Below are 26493 nucleotides of genomic sequence, written 5' to 3' on the forward strand. Positions count from 1 at the left end.
TCCTATTCTTTCATTCAGGCAAGTCTATCTTGTCTGAAAAAATGTCTGAAAATAAATCTCCCACGGTAGTGTCTCTATGGTGGGACAGTTTGAGTTCTCATGTCACAAACGTCACAGCAAAAAACAACAGAAGATACAGGGCATTTATATGTTGTCTTTGTCTTCGCTCCGATCTCAAGAGAGTACTCTGAGGAGGGTCCTGAGTCCTCCAGTGACCCAGCAGCCTTTGGGGATGACGTGAACCTTGACCCTCTGAGCTCAGTTGTGTTGTCTGGGTTGTCCTTTCTTCTGGCGGGCTGCCTTGGGCTTGGGGATGTACTGGTTGTTAGCCTGGTGCTCCAGCTCCCGGCTGAAGTACTGGATGGTCTTGTTCAGGCCTTCCTCCAACGGTACCTGGCAACACAGCAACATACACATGAACACACACATATAGACACATACACTACATGACCAAAAGTATGTGGACACCTGCTCGTCGAACATCTCTTTCTAAAATCATGGCCATTAATATGGAGCTGGTCCCCCCTTTGCTCCTATAACAGCCTCCACTCTTCTGGGAAGGCTTTCCACTAGATGTCGGAACATTGCGGTGGGGACATGCTTCCATTCAGCCACAAGAACATTAGTGAGGTCGGGCACTGATGTTGGCCGATTAGAACTGGCGTTCCAATTCATCCCAAAAGTGTTCGATGGGGCCAGTCAATTTTCTACTTCAGTTTATTTTAGTAAATACTTTAACATTTTTTTTCTTAAAACTGCATTGTTGGTTAAGGGCTTGTAAGTAAGCATTTCACTGTAAGGTCTACCTACACCTGTTGTATTCGGCGCATGTGACAAATAAAATTGGATTGATTGATAGGGAGTGTTGCAAAAGAGGACAGCTGATTTTTACGCACTACGAGCTTCAGCATTCGGCGCTCCCATTCTGTGAGCTTGTGTGGCCTACCACTTCACGGCTGAGCCGTTGTTGCTCCTAGACGTTTCCACTTCACAGTAACAGCACTTCACAGTAACAGCACAGGTGACTGGGGCAGATCTACAGTAGCAGGGCAGAAATTTGACGAACTGACTTGTTGGAAAGGTGGCAAACTATGACGGTGCCACATTGAAAGTCACTGAGCTCGGGCCTCCCGGGTGGCACAGTGGTCTAGGGCACTGCATTGCAGTGCTTGGCCACCAGAGACTCTGGGTTCGAGCCCAGGCTCTGTCGCAGCAGGCCGCGACCGGGAGGTCCATGGGGCGTGACGCACAATTGGCCTAGCGTCGTCCGGGTTAGGGAGGGTTTGGCCGGTAGGGATATCCTTGTCTCATCGCGCACTAGCGACTCCTGTGGCGGGCCGGGCGCAGTGCACGCTAACCAGGTCGCCAGGTGCACGGTGTTTCCTCCGACACATTGGTGCGGCTGGCTTCCGGGTGCGCGCTGTGTTAAGAAGCAGTGCGGCTTGGTTGGGTTGTGTTTCGGTGGACGCATGGCTTTCGACCTTCGTTTCTCCCGAGCCCGTACGGGAGTTGTAGCGATGAGACAAGATAGTAACTACTAACAATTGGATACTACGAAATTGGGGAGAAAAGGGTGTTAGATTTTTTTCAAATAAAAAAATAATTTAAAAAAGTCACTGAGCTCTTCAGTAAGGCCATTATACAGCCAATGTTTGTCTATGGCGATTGCATGCCTGTGTGCTCGATTTTATACACCTGTCCGCAACGGGTGTGGCTGAAATAGCTAAATCTACTAATTTGAAGGGGTGTCCACATACTTTTGTATATACAGTGTTTATGCACAGAAACACACACACACACACACACACACAATATCACATGCACGTCCAAGCGCACGTAAAACACAAACAATCATAGTAGTCTCAAAGAACATCACCTGGGGATCCCCTATATCCAACCCCCAGACAGTGTCAAACTACATCCCCCATAATGCACCACCCCTCCATCTCTCTGGGCAGTGTGATTTGACAGCAGTGCATTGAGTAAATGGTGAATCACTGGTGAGAGTGAGTGACAGGCATGTTTCTCTACTGAGTGGTATTATACACTAACCGGACAGTTTATTAGGTATACCCATCAAGTACTGGGTCGATCCCCCCTTTGCTTCCAGAACAATCTGAATTATTTGGGGCATTCTACCTGGTGTCGCAAACGTTCCACATGGACGTTGGTCCACGCTGACATCACGCAGTTGCTGCAGGTTGGACGGCGGTACATTCATGCTGGTAACAGCCCGTTCCATTTCATCCCAAAGATGCTCTATTGGGTTGAGGTCTGGGGACTGACCAGGCCACTCAAGTAGACTGAACTCACCTTCATGCTCCAGGCAATGTTTTTCCACTCCTCAATTGTCCAGTGTTGGTGATGGCGTGCCCACTGGAGCCGCTTCTTCTTGTTTTTAGCTGACAAGAGTGGAAGCTCATGTGGTCGTCTGCTGCAGTAGCCCATCCGTGACAAGTATTGAGTTGTGCGTTCCGAGGTGCCGTTCTGCACACCACTGTTGTACTGCATCGTTATTTGTCTGTTTGTGGCCCGCCTATTAGCTTGCACGATTCTTGCCATTCTCATCAATGAGCTGTTTTCGCCCACAGGACTGCCGTTGAATGGATGTTTTTTGTTTGTCGCTCCATTCATGGTAAAGCCTAGACACTCGTCGTGCCTGAAAAACCCAGTAGGGCGGATGTTTCTGAGGTACTGGAACCAGCACGCATGGCACCGTCAATCATACCACGCTCAAAGCTGCTTTGGTCACTCGTTCCGACCATTTTGTTCAATTGAATAGTAACGGAATGCCTGTCTGTCTGCTTTATATAACAAGCCACGGCCACGTGACTCACTGTCTGTAGGCGCGATCCATTTTTGTGAACGGTGTGGTGTACCTAATAAACTGTCCGGTGAGTGGTTGTATACCTCCCTCAGTGTACTGTGTTTTCATTCATGTCATATACAATATGTTCAATGTTTAATACAATATATACAGCCAACCCTGTATAAGCTATGACACAGCAATTCACTCTTTTGTCATTACGCACACGTCTGATGGAAGATTGTTGTGTGTTGTAGTGTGATCAAATGCATTGAGAGTATGTCTGTCTAGCCGCATAAGTGTATGTGTGTGCATGCAGTCGTGTGTGTGTGTTTGTGTCTAGCGTGCGTGTGTATCTAGTGTGAGTGTGCGTGCGCGCGTATGTGTGTGTCTAGCATTTGCGTGTGTGTTTATGTACTGACCACAGAGGTTCCCAGCCTAGCATCATCTTGGCTTTGCGGATGTCGGGCCGTCGCCTCTGAGGGTCGTCCTGCCCCTCTGGAAGGAACTGGATCTGACTGCGGCTCACTGTGTGTGTGATTGTGTGTGGAGAAAAGTGGGAGGTAGAGAAGGGTACAGTTAGGTACAAGTCCAACCTAGAACAGCAGCGATCTATTATATTTGTAGAGAGAGGTGAAGAAAGCTTGAAAGAGAATAAGTAAGAATGATAAGGAGCAAGGGGAAGAATAAGGAAAAGTGTTATTGCAGAGGGCTTGTCTATTGATCTGACACTCACTCACCAGACTCCTGATGAGCTCAGCAAACTCCAATATGGTGTGTTCTTCTGGGTTCCCCTACAGGCAGATTACATGAATCAGCACAGAAAATCAAGAAGACGCAAACACACACACACACAGAAAGATGAAAGTGCACACACCCTTTCAAAAGCAATTTAGCGGAGTGCTGCACACCGACCTCCCAGTGTCAAAGCACAACAATTTGGTTGGTCAGAGCACAACCCTGGTGTGTGTGTTTCAATAACGCACTTCAGTAAGCCTCTTTCTACAGGACCTCTCCTACTACTGTCACATCTCTAAACATTATGTCAGAGTGAACTGGCTGAATAGCTGCCATTCTGTAACATCCATTGCCTGACAGGTACTATAGAGAACCGTCTGAATAGCTACACAGTTCACAGTATGACAAAAAAAAACTGTAGTCAAATATGTTAGTGTATTTTTACTAATCATCATCCATTTGCTTTGACAATTCAAAAATACATTAAATTACACACAGATATAGATGATACCGTTATAATGTTTGGATTCAAGAGTAACGGACAAACTCACCAGGTTGACTGGGCTGCTGATGTTACTGATCATCAACGACACCAGACCATTCACTAGATCACACGAGAGAGAGAGAGAGAGAGGAGAGAGGAGAGAGGAGAGAGAGGAGAGAGAGACGTGACAGAGAGATTCATATCATCAGGCTGTGCAAGTGAACACAGACGGGCAGCAGAGAACACACTCAGTACAAATGTTAAACCAACTGCCATGGAGCTAAGATGAATACCTATACACTTGTCAGGATAACCCCTGTCTCTTCCCCTGGGATCTGGTCTACATAGTCCCTGTCTCTTCCCCTGGGACCTGGTCTACATAGTCCCTGTCTCTTCCCCTGGGACCTGGTCTACATAGTCCCTGTCTCTTCCTCTGGGACCTGGTCTGGATAGCCCCTGTCTCTTCCCCTGGGACCTGGTCTAAATAGCCCCTGTCTCTTCCCCTGGGACCTGGTCTACATAGTCCCTGTCTCTTCCTCTGGGACCTGGTCTGGATAGTCCCTGTCTCTTCCCCTGGGACCTGGTCTGGATAGCCCCTGTCTCCTCCCCTGGGACCTGGTCTGGATAGTCCCTGTCTCTTCCCCTGGGACCTGGTCTACATAGCCCCTGTCTCTTCCCCTGGAACCTGGTCTACATAGTCCCTGTCTCTTCCCCTGGGACCTGGTCTGGATAGCCCCTGTCTCTTCCCCTGGGACCTGGTCTGGATAGCCCCTGTCTCTTCCCCTGGGACCTGGTCTACATAGTCCCTGTCTCTTCCCCTGGGACCTGGTCTACATAGTCCCTGTCTCTTCCCCTGGGACCTGGTCTACATAGTCCCTGTCTCTTCCCCTGGGACCTGGTCTACATAGCCCCTGTCTCTTTGCCTGGGACCTGGTCTGCATAGCTCCAGTTTCTTTCCCTGGGACCTGGTTAGCCCCTGTCTCTTTGCATGGATCACACATATAGATTACTACAACCATTTTGACTCAGAATAAATTATATTCATTACATTGTGTGTGTGTGTGTGTGTGTGTGTGTGTGTGTGTGTGTGTGTGTGTGTGTGTGTGTGTGTGTGTGTGTGTGTGTGTGTGTGTGTGTGTGTGTGTGTGTGTGTGTGTGTGTGTGTGTGAGTGAGTGAGTGAGTGAGTGAGTGAGTGAGTGAGTGAGTGAGTGAGTGAGTGAGTGAGTGAGAGCGAGAGTGTGTGTGTGTGTGTGTGTGTGTGTGTGTGTGTGGACAAGGCGTGTGTGCTGATGATCCTGAACAGACTGGTGATGATGAGGAAATTGTCACATTTGAATGGACGAGACAGAAGTGGAAACCAATGCGGGGTTAACATGTCTCAGAGTAATTAAGACTCATGAGCGCATTAGGCACGGCTTGTTAAGGACCCTGGTTTGCATATGAATTGAGAATGCTGATCCCTCATTTCCCCTCCTCCCCTTCCCTGCGTCAATAATTTCCTTTATTCATTAGGCTACTCCCTCCCCTGCTCCACTATGATAAACCGCTGTGGTTTATCATAGCGTGAGACATCGTTGTGGTGTGTGAGGAGGCCTGGTAGAGCTGTGATGCTGTTTCAGCATACTGAGGAGTTTGCCTCTCTCTCTGTCTAGACGCAGACAGCTAATCTCTGATTATAGTGTGTGTTTGTTATTGTGTGTCCACAGGAGTCATGTATTCTCTTTAAACTAAGCTGCTGCCATTTTCTCCTCCCCTCAGCTCTCACGGGTCAGATAGCCTATGTAGGTCTGGGTCTGGTGTTTGGGTCTGGTATCTGGGGCTTCAGTGGTCCAACAACAAAGCAGTCCACTGGCTGTTATGCCGGAAGAGTCACAGGATGGGCTGAGTATGAGGGGAAGCAAGTCAGAGGTTTATTACGGTACTCCATAACACATTCTCAATCTCCTAGACTCGCATTCTATTAACACAAACTCACTCCAACACATTAACCCACTGGTGCAATCACGTGCATGCTCTCTCTCTCTCTCACACACACACACACACACACACACACACACACACACACACACACACACACACACACACACACACACACACACACACACACACACACACACACACACACACACACACACACACACACACACACACACACACAATAAAACCCTCACTCTCACAGCCAACACATTGGGAAAAAGGCAGCGCTCACTACAACGGCTTTCAACCAACTTTACAGTTTTTTACGATTGCTGACACACTACAATTTAACTTTTCCCACAATTAGCAAAACCTTACACTCAAGGAGCAAAACACAAGGCTAGATTTGCACAACTGTAAGCACATTGTCAGCTTCACACTATTTGCAAAACATTACACACAGTGATTTGCAAAACACTAAACACACTTGTATACATCAGACACAGAAGTATATCATGATGTCACTTCCTTGCAATTCAAAAGCACTGACTGTCAAATAAACACACCTATGAGCCAATCTGTTAAACACAGCCATCAGGTGCACAAACACATGATTGCTAAATTGTAGACACACCAATCAGGTTTAAGCACTATAAAAATGCAGGAGGTAGGTTCACCTGCCTTCAACCAAAATGCCTTCAACCAATATAATCAATGTCACAGGGCAACGTGGGGGTAACATCACCCTTTGCGCTGCCATTTCACAGCATGGGGTTGTCCTCCATCATGCCAAAATGGGCCTTTACAACACACCTCACATTCTCTCATTTTTGGACCGATTGCACCACATCGTCACAGTAGGTAATGAAATGCACCAGATGCAATACACGGTCTTCTGGGACAATGTGTCATTCCACCGCTCTGCTTTGGTCCAGAACTGGTTTCAACACCATCCACAGTTGACAGTACTATACCTTCCACCATACTCTCTGTTTCTAAACCCTATCGAAGAGTTTTTCTCTGCATGGCGGTGGAAGGTTTACGATCTCCAGCCCCAGGCTCAGGTACCCCTCATTCAGGCCATGGAGGACGCCTGTGACCAAGTCGACGGCGCAGCTGTGCAAGGATGGATTCGACATTCAAGACGGTTCTTCCCGCGTTGTCTTGCTAATGACGATATTGCTTGTGATGTTGATGAAATTCTCTGGCCAGATCCAGCTAGGCGAAGAGATAATGTATAGTATGTTTACTGTAGTATTTTCTGTACAATATTGTCAGTTTTTTTCTGATAATTTTTTATGTTTGTTGTTGTTGTTATTTACTGTAATTGTAACCTGTACTGGATACAGTATTTTAAGTTTGTCTGTTGTTTGCTGAGATAACAGTGTTATGCACACTACTGTAGTAGCATGAAAACTGGGACATGTTTTGTTGTGATTCTCCATGTTGACATGTTGACTGATTTGGGTATATGGAGAGAAATAAATGATATTTTCCTCAGTCTGCAGCGTTGGTCTTGTGTAGTGTTTGTATAGTTGCACTTTCTCTGTGTACTTCATTTACACTACTCTAATCACTGACAATTAGACTTGCTAAAAGTGTTTTAGGTTAGCAACAGCAGTGTGTAACTGGTTCAAAAAGATTGAAGTCATATGAAATGTGTGTGTTTCGTATGGTAACAAAATATAATTTTTATGAAGTCGTGTATAGTTTTGACAAAAGTGTTCCATTTTGCAAATGATCTGAAGTGTTGTGCTACTTTGGTGTAGGGTTGTGCTAATTGTGTGTAGTGTTTTGACAAACCGGGCCCTGTTTTCAAAATTGTGCTTAAACAATTGAAAAAAACTGTAATGTGGACATCTTTGCCAACCTCTGAGGGTTGTACGGAACACCATTAAAGCCAGAGTTATTAGTCTGGTTTGTGAAGTTCTACGGAGAGATATAAAACAGGATGGAACAGAGAAGCTAACATCATACAGATAATATACAGACAGACACGTCCATCAGAGAGATCCAACACAACGATGAGAAGAGTGAATGCTTGCATGTGCGGTTCTATAAATGTCAATGTGTGTGATAGAGAGAGAGAGAGAGAGAGAGAGAGAGAAAGGGAGAGAACACGTGTGTATTCTACTACAGAATCGTTTAAGTGTGAACGTGTGTGTGTGTGTGTGTGTGTGTGTGTGTGTGTGTGTGTGTGTGTGTGTGTGTGTGTGTGTGTGTGTGTGTGTGTGTGTGTGTGTGTGTGTGTGTGTGTGTGTGTGTGTGTGTGTGTGTGTGTGTGTGTGTGTGTGTGTGTATAAGCCCCCAAGACCAGGTTTATATATCACAAGCGGCCAAACACAGCATGTCGCGTCAACATTTACCTTTGTCTGCTTATTTATCCCAGGGCAAGAGAAGTACTGTCTGGAAACCAGGCTCACAATATGCACACCTTGTAGCCGGAAGGAGGATCAAAACCAGACCTAATGCAGCGGACATTTTAACACTCCCATTATATCAATTGTGAATGAATTTGAGGCTGTCTTAAACCATGCATCCCCTCCAGGTACACCAAACTGAACCAAACTCCACTAAAGAATCTACTTTTGTCGATTTCTCCTTCCCTACGTTTGTCTCCTAGTCTACAAGTGATATTGGGAATTAGTAATGGGGAAACATTTATACAGTTACACATCTGGATGTTATTTTTTACGATATATCATATCGTTTTGACAATATTGCAATATTATTTTTGCGCTAGTTGGCTGTACCTGAACAAAAACTCCAGTACCTTTCCTTCATAGCTTGTCCTCCATCTTCTTAAATAGAGAGACAATTTGTTTTCAGCGCTTTTATTTCCATGACAGATCAGAACTCGTTTTCTCATCCAACTGCAGCAGACGTATGCTGAACAACATGTTTGGAACATCGAGTCGCAGTAAAATCACAGTATCCAAACGCAATACATATAGAATTGTGAGAATCGCAATACATACCGTATCGGCACCTAAGTATCATGATAATATCGTATCGTGAGGTCCCTGGCAATTCCCAGCCCTATTGCTAATGCTGAGTGCCTCCGGTGTTGTTCTCACAAACAGGTTTTAAAGAAGAGTCTAACATGATAAAACAATTGGATTGAATCTAGAGTCACCTACATTACAACGTGTTTAACTTACTGCTTGTGCACATTGATCTACAATCAATTTCTAAATGACTTCAAAGACAAGGTTGGGCTAGCTGCAGAGACAGGGTCTAGTGTGCCTGTGTGCGTGTGTGTTTGTGCGCAAGAAAGTGTGTGCCCGTGCCTGGAAGCATGAGAGTGAGCGTGTGAGTGAGTCCGTCTGTGCGTGCGTCTGCTTGCACGTGTGTGTCTTGGCCACTGAAATGTAGTGTAGTGGCCTTTGTGTTAATGCCACTGAAGTTCACCAGGCTGAGTCACTAACAACCACTATGCTCCTACTGGGAAGAGGATACAACTGGCTCCCTTATCAGCCATCCATCAATATAGACCTTTTTCTCTACAGTTGTTCTTTCTTTCTTCGTTCTTTTACCAGAAAAGAGCGAGGGAAAGGCGTTGTCGCTTCCTCCCTCTCAACATCATCCACCTCCACAAGATGACACATCAGTTTACCAAAGAGGACAGGGTAGAAAAGTCTGGATCACTCGTTCTGTCATGTCCTCCAAACTAAATGACCTCAGAGAGAAATATTCTAAATCCCTCATACTAATCCTCTGTCACAAGCCCAAGCCTAACTGCTGAATAATTTTGCTGTTAGTTTGAATGAAGACGTACCAAGACATGTCCACTTATTCTATTTCCAACTAAATGTATTTGTCTCTCCTTTTATTTTGTTTGGATTATTATCTTCCTTTTGGAGCAGCCTTGTTTAAACTCCTACTATCTCGTATATTCTTTCGCCATTACCACACTAAAGCTTGAGAGCTCGCTGACAAAATCGAGTTTTTTTTCTGTGCGATTGTGTCTGGAAGTTTGTACTGAGCAAAACACCAAATTGGCAAAATAAAACAGATTCCAACGAAGAAAGAAATGATGCAAAAAGAATTAGCAAAACGCTCCTGTGTTATTATTCAAATTGTTTCCTACAGGGCAGTTGTAATTAATCGAGAGACTGAGGCCCTATAAATAAAGACAAAATAATAACAGAACTACGGTGGAGGCATGAATTCAGATTAAACCAAAAAACGCTTCAACAGATGAATACCTTCGGGTTCATTGATGAAATACACAGACAATGCTATAAGCACCTGTATTGAAGAGAAAACCTTTTCCCACAGATCACAGTTAAACTAAGCAGGGCTAGAGGGCAAGACAACATTCATGGATTACACTGTAAACTCACTCTTTAGTTTACTGCACCTCCTGCAAGAAAAACTGGCCTTAAAGCAGCAAGACAGTACTCAAACTTAGCAGCAGACTAGAGAAAGGAGAGACAGAGACAGTTCACAAAAATAAATAAAAGAAAGTGTGCCATGAGAAAAAGAGTGCTCATTCCACCCGCCACTTGACACAATCATATAAAAAGGTCCACATCTCCCCCTCAATTCCTCAGGGTGCCAATTGTTCCACTGAGAAGAGATATGTGACATCACCTCAACCGAATCAGCTCTGTCAGGTGCTAAAGTATCGGAGTTGTCGTTGTCTCCCTCTGGCCCTCTGAGGCCTCGGCCGTGTGGGTGAAATGCATCCTGGAAAGTGATGAGAGGTCTGCTGTCTTGACATACTGCTAGACAGAGAGGAGGTAGCCGTTCATCCCGAAAGGTGTTCGATGGGGTTGAGGTCAGGGTTCTGTGCAGGCCAGTCAAGTTCTTCCACACCGATCTCAACAAAACATTTCTGTATGGACCTTGCTTTGTGCACAGGGGCATTGTCATGCTGAAACAGGAAAGGGCCTTCCCCAAACTGTTGCCACAAAGTTGGAACCACAGAATAGTCTGCAATGTCATTGTATGCTGTTGCGTTAAGATTTCTCTTCACTAGAACTAAGGCGCCTAGCCCGAACCATGAAAAACAGCCCCAGACCATTATTCCTCCTTCAACAAACTTTACAGTTGGCACTATGCAAATCAAATCACATTTTATTGGTCACATACACATGGTTAGCAGATGCGAGTGTAGCGAAATGCTTGTGCTTCTAGTTCCGACCATGCAGTAATATCTAACAAGTAATCTAACAATTTCACAACAACAAAGGAATGAATAAGAATATGTACATATAAATATAAGGATGAGCGATGGCCGAACGGCATAGGCAAGATGCAGTAGATGGTATAGAGTACAGTATATACATATGAGATGAGTAATGTAGGGTATGTAAACATTATATAAAGTGGCATTGTTTAAAGTGACTAGTGATACATTTATTAAATCCAATTTTTAATTATTAAAGTGGCTAGAGATTTGAGTCAGTATGTTGGCAGCAGCCATTTTATGTCAGTGATGGCTGTTTAACAGTCTGATGGCCTTGAGATAGAAGCTGTTTTTCAGTCTCTTGGTCCCAGCTTTGATGCACCTGTACTGACCTCGCCTTCTGGATGATAGTGGGGTGAACAGGCAGTGGCTCGGGTGGTTGTTGTCCTTGATGATTTTTTTGGGCCTTCCTGTGAGATCGGGTAGTGTAGGTGTCCTGGAGGGCAAGTAGTTTGCACCCAGTGATGCGTTGTGCAGACCTCACTACCCTCTGGAGAGCCTTACGGTTGTGGGCGGAGCAGTTGCCGTACCAGGCGGTGATACAGCCCGACAGGATGCTCTCGATTGTGCATCTGTAAAAGTTTGTGAGTGTTTTTGGTGACAAGCCAAATTTCTTCAGCCTCCTGAGGTTGAAGAGGTGCTGTTGCGCCTTCTTCACCATGCTGTCTGTGTGGGTGGACCATTGGCGCAAATAGCGTTCTCCTGGCATCCGCCAAACCCAGATTCGTCGGTCGGACTGCCAGATGGTGAAGAGTGATTCATCACTCAAGAGAAAGCGTTTCCACTGCTCCAGAGTCCAATGGCGGCGAGCTTTACACCACTCCAGCCGACGTTTGGCATTGCGCATGGTGATCTTAGGCTTGTGTGCAGCTGGTCGGCCATGGAAACCCATTTCATGAAGCTCCCTACGAACAGTTCATCTGTTGACGTGGCTTACAGAGGCAGTTTGGAATGCGGTGTTTGTTGTAGCCGAGGACAGACAGCTGTTACGCGCTACGCGCTTCAACACTCGTCGGTCCCGTTCTGTGAGCTTGTGTGGCCTACCACTTCGTGGCTGAGCCGTTGTTGCTCCTAGACATTTCCACTTCACAATAACAGCACAGTACAGTTGAACGGGGCAGCTCAAGTAGGGCAGAAATTTGATGAACTTACTTGTTGGAAAGGTGGTATCCTATGATGGTGCCACGTTGAAAGTCACTGGGCTCTTCAGTAAGGCCATTCTACTGCCAATGATTGTCTATGGAGATTACATGGCTGTGTGCTCGATTTAATACCCCTGTCAACAACGGGTGTGGCTGTATTAGCCGAACACACTAATTTGAAGGGGTGTCCACATACTTTTGTATATAAACTCAACAAAAAAATAAACATCCTCTCACTGTCAAATGCGTTTATTTTCAGCAAACTTAACATGTGTAAATATTTGTATGAACATAACAAGATTCAACAACTGAGACATAAACTGAACATGTTCCACAGACATGTGACTAACAGAAATGGAATAATGTGTCCCTGAACAAAGGGGGGGTCAAAATTAAAAGTAACAGTCAGTATCTGGTGTGGCCACCAGCTGCATTAAGTACTGCAGTGCATCTCCTCCTCATGGACTGCACCAGATTTGCCAGTTCTTGCTGTGAGATGTTACCCCACTCTTCCATCAAGGCACCTGCAAGTTCCTGGACATTTCTGGGGGGAATGGCCCCAGCCCTCACTCTCCGATCCAACAGGTCCCAGACGTGCTCAATGGGATTGAGATCCAGGCTCTTCACTGGCCATGGCAGAACACTGACATTCCTGTCTTGCAGGAAATCACGTACAGAACGAGCAGTATGACTGGTGGCATTGTCATGCTGGAGGGTTACGTCAGGATGAACCTGCAGGAAGGGTACCACATGAGGGAGGAGGATGTCTTCCCTGTAACGCACAGCGTTGAGATTGCCTGCAATGACAACAAGCTCAGTCCGATGATGCTGTGACACACCACCCCAGACCATGACGGACCCTCCACCTTCAAATCGATCACGCTCCAGAGTACAGGCCTCGGTGTAAAGCTTATTCCTTCGACGATAAACGTGAATCCGACCATCACCCCTGCTGAGACAAAACCGCCACTCGTCAGTGAAGAGCACTTTTAGCCAGTCCTGTCTGGTCCAGCGACGGTGGATTTGTGCCCATAGACGAAGTTGTTGCCGGTGATGTTTGGTGAGGACCTGCCTTACAACAGGCCTACAAGCCCTCAGTCCAGCCTCTCTCAGCCTATTGCGGACAGTCTGAGCACTGATGGAGGGATTGTGTGTTCCTGGTGTAACTCGGGCAGTTGTTGTTGCCATCCTGTACCTGTCCCGCAGGTGTGATGTTCGGATGTACCGATCCTGTGCAGGTGTTGTTACACGTGGTCTGCCACTGCGAGGACGATCAGCTGTCCTTCCTGCCTCCCTGTAGCGCTGTCTTAGGTGTCTCACAGTACGGACATTGCAATTTATTGCCCTGGCCACATCTGCAGTCCTCATGCCTCCTTGCAGCATGCCTAAGGCACGTTCACGCAGATGAGCAGGGATCCTGGGCATCTTTCTTTGGTATTTTTCAGAGTCAGTAGAAAGGCCTCTTTAGTGTCCTAAGTTTTCATAAATGTGACCTTAATTGCCTACCGTCTGTAAGCTGTTAGTGTCTTAACGACCGTTCCACAGGTGCATGTTCATTAATTGTTTATGGTTCATTGAACAAGCATGGGAAACCGTGTTTAAACCCTTTACAATGAATATCTGTGAAGTCATTTGGATTTTTAAGAATTATCTTTGAAAGACAGGGTCCTGAAAAAGGGACGTTTATTTTTTTCTGAGTTTATAGTGTATGTCTGTGTGGGGTAAGTCTGTGAGATATGTTTATGAGGTAGGTCTGTGAATTATGTGTATGTGGTAAGTCTGTGGTAAGTGTATGAGGTAAGTCTATGGTAAAATGAGGTAGGTTTGTGAGGTAAGTCTCACAGTACGGACTGTGTTTTACATGTGTAGTAACGGTGGGTTACAATAGCATGCTTTTCCAAAAGATGGAACATGACTGACTTTGAGGGTAACATTTTATTCAATAACACCTTTTGAACAATTGCTACGTCCCTTTAAAAACAAATGTTTAAGGCTACTTAGTGCAGTTCCTGTGTTCTTTTAGAGGAATAAAATATCAACCTGTGTCTTGAACTCAGAGGGTAGGGAGGGGAGGGTAGATTTGAGTTTTGGTTGGTTTCGACCAAATCCACAAAATGTGCTGATTCACAGACTATGGAAGTCATTTAGCAAAGTCTGGCTAAGTCATAAGAAGTGGATGAGAGAGGAGGAAACATAGAAGAGAGGTCACTTGAAGGTCCTGGCTCCCCCACTGTTTATGCAAGCCTAATTAAAGCCATTCAGGTTCCAGTTAATGTTTGCTCGGAGGAGATAGGAGAGCTTCAAATACCCATCTGCCTCTGATCGCTCCCTTTCTACAGTGCAGCATGTGTGTGTGTGTTGTGAGATGATCAGATGGCACCGTCGATGAAAGCAGGCCGGATTAAATGATCCCCCAAAAATCATTCTCACACACAAGCACAGCAATCGCCAAAACCTCTTTGAAGACTGAGGATTTGGATGAGGCGGTGTATTTGTGATGAAAAGAGAGAGATAGAGGGGGTTAGTATTGTATTCCATCCCCTTTGGAAGTAAAGCAAATCTAACTTATTTTCTACCCTCCAAACACTCGTGGCCAGAGCTCACATGACCAGCCAGCCGCATGTCCATTGCCTCCAGATTCTTGCGAGTGTTACTACGTCGATATATCCAGAACCCTACGCCCCTCCACCCAAGGCCGAGTCTGCGTTAGAAATACCTTGAACTTAATTCATAGAAAGCATTATTAAGCCCATCAAAAGCTTGGGGATGATTTCCTCCATGGTTATCCAACAATTCCTTAGAGGAGAGAGCATGCTTAAAGGTCTGGGCCTATAGAGCACATAATAAAATAACACTAACACATACTGCCACAATTTTCTCCTTAGAGACAAACAGCCTTTCCACTGAGCAACATTTTGTTTCTTCAAGAGAAAGTGCCCTTTAAGCTACTGTCAGAGACTTTCACAGAAACAGCATGCAGAGATTCACAGACACAAACGGAGAGCAAAAACGGAGAGCAAATTAAAGATGAACAATGTGTGTGTGTGAAGCGTTCAAATACTATTTCAAATATTTAAATTACTTTAACATACATTTCGAAGTATTCAGATATTTTTCATTTGAAAAGACAAGTAGTTGAATATTGGAATGTACTGTATGTGGAAATATAGTTGGAAAGTATTGGCATGTATCTGAAAATACTAAAATATACTGACTCAAATACACTCACATGCATTTAACTCAGGTACTGTATTTGAAATAAGTATTTGAAAAAACTTGCAAATAGTAAGCTACTTATAGGAAATTATTGAAAATACTTTCAAGTAGCCTACTTCCAATGGAAATACACAAAAAAATTATACACATGAATCCAGGCATGGTGTGAAGTGTGTTCAGTCAGGCTTACCTCACATACTGGAAAGCCCCCGTCTGGGATCCGCTACCATACACCTATAAAAAATAAGGTGAAATGAAACTTAATAAGAATGTGATTGTCATGTACACCATGTGCAGAGAAAAGTGGTAGATGCTGAATCATAGAGGGAGGGAGAGAGATTCAAGTCAGTCTGTCCATCTGTCAGACTGCCCAGAAAATGAGTGAGAGTGAGCGAGTTGTTGAGAGTGATAGTAACACTAAAAGGGGTAGAGAGTGTGAGAGCAGAAATATTGGTAAGGGAACAGTAGCGAGAGAGGAAAAGTGAGAGTGAGAGAGTGATTGAGTGAGAGAGATAGTAACAGTGCTAGTAGTAGTGGACGTACGGTGAGGGCCTCTCCCTGTAGAGCCTGCAGTATGAAGTTGCTGACCACGCGGCCATCGTTCATGTGCATCCGGGACCCAAAGGTGTTAAAGATGCGTGCCACCCTCACCTCCACTCCTTCCTGTGGGCACAGGGAGAGGAAATAGAGGGGTGAGAATAGAAGTACACAAATCCTAACATGGCACAGGACAAAAGAGGGGGGTTATGGTTAGTGTCATAGGGCTACCCTAATGCACTGATGAAACAACTGGATAGGTTGAGGATGTTAAGTCATTCATGAGTTATTGTCATGTAATTACCATTTTACAGTACATTTCTAAAACCAGGTGAAGAGCAGACCATAAAGTAAACCAATGTAACCAAAAACACTGGAGTCAAAGTTTAGTGTAAAACTACAGGCTCTATGACTCACAGGCTTATCTTCATCAGACTAGTCAAATACCGAATGGATATGGTTGGAGGATTAAAACCACCAGGCACAAAATTCATACCCTTTCTGAACCTGTTTACAGAACATTAAAGACAGGCACACACGATCAGATCATTACGTCAGGATAAAACATCTTAAACTCTGATGGCATTTTCCAAATGACACATAATATTGTATACTATTCTCATAACATAAATTTTGGTTTCAAAACTATAAGTTCTACAAACACATGCTTAGTACTGAGAGAAAGGTAAGAACTGTGGGAATCTGATAAAGGATAATGTGACTACTACAGAGCCTGAGATACAACAGGCCAAAAAAAAGAAATCCACATGTGTTATTTCATAGTTTTCAAGTCTTCAAATAGTACAACTAAAGAAAAACCCTGGAATGAGTAGGTGTGTCCAAACTTTTGACTCATACTGTATATAAGACCCAGACAGGTGAAGAAACTTCAAACTTATTTTACCATTCCCTTTTTCTATCATGACATTGCCAGCAGTAAGATTTGAGTTAGATTTTCAAAAAAAGTCCTGCAGCTTTCAAATGATATTGTCACGCCCTGACCATAGAGAGCCCTTGTTTCTCTATGGTGTAGTAGGTCAGGGCGTGACTAGGGGGTATTCTAGTTTATAATATCTATGTTGTGTTCTAGTTTATATTTTCTATGTTGGTGTTTTGTATGATTCCCAATTAGAGACAGCTGGTAATCGTTGTCTCTAATTGGGGATCATATTTAAGTAGCTATTTTTCCCACGTGTGTTTGTGGGATATTGTTTTGTGTTTGTGCATCATGTAGTCACGTTTAGTTGTTCGTTTATTGATACATTTTGTTTTGTTTATGTTTCTCTTTAAATTAAATATGTGGAACTCAACATCCGCTGCGCCTTGGTCCCGTTCTTACGACAGCCGTGACAGATATGTCACTTTCTAGAAAACATTTTTGGAGGGTGGGGTTCCACCCAAACACGCTGGACCCGGTACTGCATCCAAAACAACCATTGGGAAAACATTTGTTTTACAGATCTAACATGCTGGCGCCATTTGGCATTTGTTTTCAAAGTCAATAGAAAAAACATGTCTTCACAGGATTTCCTCCAGAATCTGTTGTTTGTCATCTGATGCAAAGTCTATTGTGATCTGTACACCAGAGTAATTAATATACGTAAACAGAGAACATCCTATTCTGGTGATGGAGGGATTAGCAACAATTACACAAAGCCCCATCGACTGTTGGGATTGGACGAGCACTGGTACACACACACAGCTCTATAGGACACCAGATGGGGTATTCCAGAAAGATGGTTGAACAAATTCAGGATTTCCTGAACATATCGGTCTTGTCTTCAGATGAGGGAGTCCAGGATTTCTTGGCTCCAGAGCGGCTGCTTCTCGATTAAGTTAATAGGCTAAGCAAAGCGCAGATTGGTTGACCTGTCAACTAACATTGAAAAAGTCCTCATGTCGATGACAGAAACAACGATAGATATTTCACAAGTCTAGAACAAGAAACAACTGAAACAACACAACGAATATGTTCACATATTTACCCAACAAAAAGTAATACATCCACCGTTGAAAAAAACAGAGATGGAGCCTGGCAGAAAATTGCAGAGAGAGCTTGGCCAAGTGAAGTGACACAATTCCAATATCTAATAGGCCTAGCTCACACACATGGCTGATTAGTAACAACACGTTCACTTTATAGAGCACTTTTATTGCAACGCTGGTGATATTAAGTGTCAAGGCTATGGCCTAATATGGAAGTTGTTGTAGCCTATGTCACAATTGCAGTGGTAGGCCCATTCTATAGCCTATGTAGGATTAATAATAATTTATTGAATTCATAGTGCTTTTCATGACAACATGGGCAACAATGTGTTCTCTGTTAAGTTGTAAACCCATAGAAGTCACAGATCATGTAACGATATTCGTCTTCGGATGAAGAGTAGTCATTGGACCAAAGCGCAGCGTGGCAAGTGTTCATGTTATTTTATTAAAACAGAAACACTAAACAAAAATAACAAAGAGAGTGAAACGAAAACGAAAGAGTCCTGAAAGGTGCTGCAACACAAAAAAGAAAACAACTACCCACAAAACACAGGTGGAAAATGGCAACCTAAATAGGCTCCCCAATCAGAGACAACGAGAAACCACCATAAACCTACATACCCCTAGACCATACAAAATCCCCATAGATAAACAAAAACCCTAGACAAGACAAAAACCCTAGACAATACAAAAACTAAACAAACCACCCTTGTCACACCCTGACCTAACCAAAAAATAAAGAAAACAAATATAACTAAAGTCAGGGCGTGACAGATCATCTGAGAAAAAAAAGAAGAATTGAATGACTGTTTCTGAAAATGATTTGGTTTGGTGAAAGTATTCAATAGCTACCTGTTTGTTTATGCTGTGGAAATATTTTCTATTCACGTAGTCTCCTTCATTTGCTCCAGAGGGTCTTTGAATGACGTTTGAAAAATCTTTATCATGTTACCTAGATTTATAAATTTGAGATGAGAAAATCATTGTTGGAATTCCATTGACCGCAGCCTACTGTACCTGCAATTCTGTAAAAGTCCTCCTTGATTATATGGACAGCTTGATGGCCAGGAAATGCAACAGACATAAAAAAATCTCTTCAACGCGAGGCAGACTATTCTTACCGCTCTACACACTGTACAGGAAACTTCCAGTGGCAAAATAAAATTGCAAAGCAATACACAGAGTTTGTATAGCAGTCAAAGCGAAACTGCACTGGAAATACGTGGTCTATACAGTGCCTTCGGAAAGTATTCAGACCCCTTGACTTTCACATTAAGTTATGTTACAGCCTTATTCTAAAATGTATAAAAAAATATTTCCTCAATCTACACACAATACCCCATAATGACAAAGCAAAAACTGGCTTTTAGAAATGTTTGCTAATTTATATTAAAAAAACTGAAAGATCACATTTACATAAGCATTCAGACCCTTTACTCAGTAGTTTGTTGAAGCACCTTTGGCAGTGATTACATCCTCGAGTCTTTTTGGGTATGACACTTGGCACACCTGTATTTGGGAAGTTTCTCCCTTTCTTCTCTGCAGATCCTCTCAATCTCGGTTATGTTGGATGAGGAGCGTTGCTGCACAGCTATTTTCAGGTCTCTTCAGAGATGTTCGATCGGGTTCAAGTCCGGGCTCCGGCTGGGCAACTCAAGGACATTCAGAGGCTTGTCCCGAAGCCACACCTGCGTTGTCTTGGCTGTGTGCTTAGGGTCGTTATCCCGTTATAAGGTGAACCTTCGCCCCAGACGGAGGTCCTGAGCACTCTGGAGCAGGCTTTCATCAAGGACCTCTCTGTACTTTGCTCTGTTCATCTTTCCCTCAATCCTGACTAGTCTCTCAGTACCTGTCGCTGAAAAACATCCCCACAGCATGCTGCTGTCACCACCATGGTCTGAGAGTCTTTTGGTGACTTTTGGCAAACCGCAAGCGAGCTGTCATGTGCCTTTTACTGAGGAGTGGCTTCCGTCTGGCCACTCTACAATAAAGGCCTGATTGGTGGAGAACTGCAGAGATGGTTGTCCTTCTGGAAGGTTCTCTCATCTCCACAGAGGAACTCTAGCACTCTGTCAGAGAGACCATCGGATTGTTGGTCACCTCCCTGACCAAGGCCCTTCTCCCCTGATTGCTCAGTTTGCCTGGGCGGTCAGCTCCAGGAAGAGTCTTGGTGTTTCAAAACTTCTTCCATTCAAGAATGATGGAGGCCACTGTGTTCTGGGGGACCTTCAATGCTGCAGGAATTTTTTGGTACCCTTCCCCAGATCTGTGCCTCGACACAATCCTGTCTCAGAGCTCTACGGACAATTGCTTTCGACCTCATGACTTGGTTTTTGCTCTGACATGCACTGTCAACTGTGGGACCTTATACAGGCAGGTGTGTGCCTTTCCAAATCATGTCCAATCAATTGACTTTACCACAGGTGAACTCCAAGTTGTAGAAAAATCTCAAGGATGATCAATGGAAACAGGATGCACCTGAGCTCAATTTCGAGTCTCGTTGCGAAGGGTCTAAATACTTGTGTAAATACAGTATTTCTGTTTTTGCTTAGTCATTATGGGGTATTGTGTGTAGATTTCTGAGATTTTTTATTTATTTAATCCATTTTAGAATAAGGCTGTAACGTAACAAAATGTGGAAAAAGTCAAGGGGTCTGAAAACTTTCCGAAGGCACTGTATATGCTTTGAGTAAATTGACCAGATACATGAGTGATTGTGTGGAAAAACGATAACGTAATTTTTTTTTCAACTCTGAATGATCTAAAGGATGTATTCGAAGTCCAATAATTTGTTCCCTTTGTAAAGCAAGGCAAGCAATGAATGTTCTGATGTCAAGTGGATTTTCCAAGAAAGGACAGGCCATAGTGACAAAAAATAATCTGATCGGCGGAGATGTCCCGTATTTATTTGCTGCTATGATCAGGCTCTCTTTCTGGAGCCAGAGTTCTGGAAAAATCTTGGTAAATCACTAATTAAGCTTTCTGGAATACCCCTCTGGTGAGCAAACAGACAAAACGACTACTCTCACACAAACACAAACACATACACATTGAACACACATACAGGTACTGTCAAAACAAGAATAGCCAGTCCCGTTCTGTGTGCTGGATGATTTCTCAGTCAGGTTTGGAGAGTTAGGTCTACTGCAGGGCTTTGCGCCATCCCAACACTAACACACCAGTCCTGGGCTAAAACAATATTCAGTAGCTCTTCAGGACCGGCATTGGACACCCCAATGGCCCACAATCTCAAACTATCCCTGCATGTAAAATACTGACCTAATCTAATGGATGGATAGATCCTTCGACAATCTTCCAATGGTGCATGAGTTGTTCCTACGTGATAACCAATCGATCACACAACCCAGGTTGCACACAAAGTGAGTACATGTTGATCTGATGGTTTCTCTAACTAACTAAAAGCTTCTACAAACTCTGTTTGGACTCAGGAGACCCTTCTATTGACCCTTATACAACGGATGGGTCTAACCCTGAATGCTGATTGGCTTGAATGCGGTTTTAACCAATGTCTATTCCACAAGTTACCACCGGCTAAATCTATGACGTTAAAATGCCTATTTACTCTGTTCCATCTGACTGCGCAATCCACTGTCACATCAGCCCAGCCAGGCACGTTATAAACCTGATCTCCACTATAAAAAGCATCTAGACATTATCTCACATTTCTTTTAGACTAAAATTGAGTTTTCAACTGCGGAGATTTGTATAAACCTTGCCATCTGTCTCTCCAGCATTTGCAACATTGTTTCAATATTCAAATTTGATCTCCTGCTGTCCCATAGTAACGAACGTGTCGGCAGGACGAAACAGGAAGGCAGTCAGCATTTCTCAGCCAGTCAAAATCATGAATCAGCTTACATCATTTTTATGGATATATACAAAGAAATATAAATAGAATAGTGCAGCTAGTTTGCAGTCTTTCCAGCTTCAGTTTGAAGTGTCACGTTCCTGACCTGTTTTCTTTTTTCTTGTATTTATTTAGTTGGTCAGGGCGTGAGTTGGGTGGGTTTGTCTATGTTTGATTTTCTATACTGGGATGTTTGTGTTCGGCCGGGTATGATTCTCAATCAGAGACAGCTGTCAATCGTTGTCCCTGATTGAGAATCATACTTAGGCAGCCTGGGTTTCACGTGTGTTTTGGTGGGTGTTTGTTTCCGTGTCTGTGTTTGTTGCACCACACGGTACTGTATCGGTTTATGCACTTCGTTTATTTTGTTTTGTAATTCAGTATTCAGTTTCGTTTTAATAAATCATTATGAACACTAACCACTCTGCGTATTGGTCCGACCCGTCTCGCCTCTCCTCGTCCGAGGAGGAGGAAGAATATGACGATAGCCGTAACATGAAGTGATTGTGTTAGCTGTATTGTTGGCTAGCTCCTCTGAACAACAATGTCCTGACGAGAGAGCACATTTTCTTTGCCAGGCGAAATCACGCCTCATTAGCTCATTGTTATGGATGTGTCCAAATAAATGTAACCAGAAAACAACTTTAAAAAATGCAGCTACTATGCTGTTTTTCTGGCTGCACGTGTCGTGGAAATATTCGGCCAATAATACTTCTCAGATACCGGAACCTGTGAATTCAAATATACTTTATTACAAAGTAACAAGCCAAGCTGGCCCATGGACCAACTAATCTTTCCAGTCTCAGCACTCTCCTTTTATACAGTTTTACCCTTACATAACACATAGTCACTCCACTTTATGTAAATGATTAATACAATCTAGCCTTATGCCACCATTATCTTTCAGTCTCACTTCTGACTTGTTTACGCCCAGATGATTGTGGACTACAGGAAAAGGAGGACCGAGCACTCCCCCATTCTCATCGATGGGGCTGTAGTGGAGCAGGTTGAGAGCTTCAAGTTCCTTGATGTCCACATCACCAACAAACTAGAATGGTTCAAACACACCAAGACATTCGTGAAGAGGGCACACCAAAGCCTATTCCCCCTAAGGAAACTAAAAAGATTTGGCATGGGCCGTCAGATCCTCAAAAGGTTCTACAGCTGCAACATCGAGAGCATTCTGACTGGTTGCATCACTGCCGGCAAATGCTCGGCCTCCGACCGCAAGGCACTACAGAGGGTAGTGCATACTGGGACTAAGCTGCCTGCCATCCAGGACCTCTACAAGTGACTATGCATATATGATAAACAGAGAGTAGCAGTAGCGTAAAAGAGGGGTTGGCGGGTGGTGGGTGGCAGGACACAATGCAGATAGTCCGGGTAGCCAATGTGCGGGGGGACCGGTTAGTCAGGCTAAGGCACTAAAAATTGTTAAAGACCCCAGCCACCCCAGTCATAGACTGTTCTCTCTACTAAAGCATGGCAAGTGGTACGAGAACACCAAGTCAAGGACCAAAAGGCTTCTCAACAGTTTTTACCCCCAAGCCATAAGACTCCTGAACAGGTCACCCCCAAAGCCAATTCCTCCTTTGGTCGTCTTTCCTTACAGTTCTCTGTTGCGAATGACTGGAACGAATTGCAAAAATCACTGGAGCTGGAGACTCATATCTCCCTCACTAACTTTAAGCACCAGCTGCCAGAGCAGCTCACAGATCACTGCACCTGTACATAGCCCATCTGTAAATAGCCCATCCAACTACCTCATCCCCATACTGTCATTTATTTTTTTGCTCCTTTGCACCCCAGTATCTCTACTTGCACATTCATCTTCTGCACATCTATCACTCCAGTGTTTAATTGCTAAATTGTAACTATTTCGCCACTATGGCCTATTTATTGCCTTACCTCCCTTATCCTACCTCATTTGCACACACTGTATATATACTTTTTTCCTATTGTGTTATTGACTGTATGTTTGTTTATTCCATGTGTAACTCTGTGTTGTTGTTTGTGTCGCACTGCCTTGCTTTATCGTGGCCAGGTCACAGTTGTAAATGAGAACTTGTTCTCAACTAGCCTTCCTGGTTAAATAAAGGTTAAATATTATTTTTTTTAACATATGCTGCAAGGAGGCATGAGGACTGCAGATGTGGCCCGGGCAATAAATTGCAATGTCCATACTGTGAGATGCCTAAGACAGCGCTACAGAGAGACAGGACGGACAGCTGATCGTCCTCGCAGTGGCAGACCACGTGTAACAACTCCTGTGCAGGATCGGTACATCCGAACATCACACCTGTTGATGAATGAATTGATGAATAAATTCATCAAAATAATGTTTTAAATTAAAATATGTCAATCATTATTTGAATATTTTGGTAAGCTGTTGTATAAAAGTGTAGGCCAATCGTGAATATGGTCTGAACCAACTAGGGCTGCGTATGAAAAGGTCCCCTACTACTTTTGACCAGAGCCATATGTGAGATGTCAACTAAGATCCTCTGGGTCCAAACAAACCAGGTGTTTGGTTTCCAGTGAATCCATGACATTAACCAAATCAATGGAGTGGCAACAATAGACACATATTATGGCCCTAGAGGACTTGAGTCCAGACTTCTTAGACAGCCATGGCCAGAATTTGATGGACGCTAGTCCTGTTTTTAAAGCTTGTATGGAAACACCTTCTGGACAGTTCAGACAAGATGGGAGGACTAGAGGGAAGGAACTAAAGCTGCACACTTAAAATGATTCTATATGTAAATGTGTTGATGGGATAACTCCTCATCCAAGACAGGGATATATGTGTCCTATAGAGAAAACAAACCAGATCCACACACATCGTTATCACCACCACAGACTGAACTTACACGATACACTAACTAAATATATATATTTTTTGATCACACAATTAAAAACACTATAAAAACCACTCAAACACAAGGCCACACAACACATGCAAGATGCCCACGCAACCAAAAACGCACAAAGGCTATCAATTCTGCCTGGTTACATCACCTTTATAACAAGGACAGTCGCCCCCCTTTTCATCGCCAAAGTGACAACTTCAATGAGTCCTATATTTAGTGTTAAAACATTAATAAAAACATGAAGACCTTATAAAACAGGCTATCTTGAAGATGTAGAACAGACTGGTAATATATATGGTAAACAAGGACATAATAAGGACAGAGTGATGGAGTGGACTTCCTGGAGAGGGAAACAGCTGAAATAGGTTAAATAAGTTGGGTAAAAAATAAATGAAAGTGTGTGTGCGCATGGCAGGATGTGCGTTCATTCACACGGCTGTTAATAGGGTCTAATGAGTCCTTGAACTCAGAAGGAGTCATGTAGAGAGGCGCCTTAGAGAAAGTGTGTGCCCTGGTTGCGGAGGGGCTCTTTAACTCTCAACACAATAGATGAGGGAGATAATTGTGTTCTGCTCTGTGTTAGAGGAACACCCTGGGTGATTCTTAAACGTGAAAAAAAATATTGTTTTCTATCAACAATGACAAGCCAAGTCTGACAACATGGATGGAAAATTACTGAGGATAATAGCGGACAATATTGCCACTCCTATTTGCCATATCTTCAATCTAAGCCTACTAGAAACCATGTGCCCTCAGGCCTGGAGGGAAGCAAAAGTAATTCCGCTACCCCAAAATAGTAAAGCCCCTTTACTGGCTCAAATAGTCGATCAATCAGCCTGTTTACCAACCTACCAACCTGTTTACCAACCAGCATTTTTAACAAGCAGTAGAATGCAAGCAGTAGAATCAGATTTAAAAATGTGACAAAAAATATACCTTATGGAACAGCACACACACACACACACACACACACACACACACACACACACACACACACACACACACACACACACACACACACACACACACACACACACACACACACACACACACACACACATACACATGATAAGACACACAATCTACACACACACATGTACACATGGATGTTGTATTGTAAATATGTGATAGTGGAGTAGTTGCCTGAGGGAACACACTAAATGCATTGGGTAACGTGTTATGAAATGTAATGTCATGTAATATTTAAAATTGTGTATATAACTGCCTTAAGTTATTGGACCCCAGGAAGAGTAGCTGCTGCCTTTGCGGCAGCAAATGGGGATCCTTAATTAATAAATACAAATACATACATTTTTGGACTTATAAATAAATGATATGTAACCATTGATTTTTGAAGAACATAACTTATGAGCTTAGTTCAACAGTTATACCTCATCAGAACCCAAAATATAAGCTTGTTTTGCTCCAATGTAAGTAAACCAATAAAATATAAGAAAACACTGTATAGCCTCAAAACATGGTTAAAACTATATGAGATGAGAATGGAAGGGAAGGGAAGAGGAGAGAAGGGTAGAGAAGGGAAGTGGAGAGGAAAGAAAAGGAGAGAAGAGTAGAGAAGGGAAGAGGAGAGGAAAGAAGAGGAGAGAAGAGTAGAGAAGGGAAGAGGAGAGTAGAGAAGGGAAGAGGAGAGGAGAGTTGAGAAGGGAAGAGTAGAGAAGGGAAGAGGAGAGTAGAGTAGAGAAGGGAAGAGGAGAGTAGAGAAGGGAAGAGGAG

General features: G+C 43.7%; 1 protein-coding gene across 1 annotated transcript in view; it reads right to left on the reverse strand.

The window, feature by feature from the left end:
• Positions 1 to 258: 258 nt before the first annotated feature.
• The window catches only part of LOC120063978 (UDP-glucuronic acid decarboxylase 1-like), a 40010-nt gene continuing 13775 nt past the window's right edge, over positions 259 to 26493 (reverse strand). Inside the window, exons 4-9 of the mRNA XM_039014288.1 lie at positions 16042 to 16161; positions 15690 to 15732; positions 4096 to 4157; positions 3543 to 3600; positions 3225 to 3334; positions 259 to 393 (exon numbers count right to left, since the gene is read on the reverse strand). Coding sequence (XP_038870216.1) covers positions 259 to 393; positions 3225 to 3334; positions 3543 to 3600; positions 4096 to 4157; positions 15690 to 15732; positions 16042 to 16161 — 528 coding nt within the window. The remainder of the gene's footprint in view (positions 394 to 3224; positions 3335 to 3542; positions 3601 to 4095; positions 4158 to 15689; positions 15733 to 16041; positions 16162 to 26493) is intronic.

The sequence above is a fragment of the Salvelinus namaycush genome, chromosome 19 (assembly GCF_016432855.1).
Source record: "Salvelinus namaycush isolate Seneca chromosome 19, SaNama_1.0, whole genome shotgun sequence".
Classification (NCBI taxonomy): domain Eukaryota; kingdom Metazoa; phylum Chordata; class Actinopteri; order Salmoniformes; family Salmonidae; genus Salvelinus; species Salvelinus namaycush.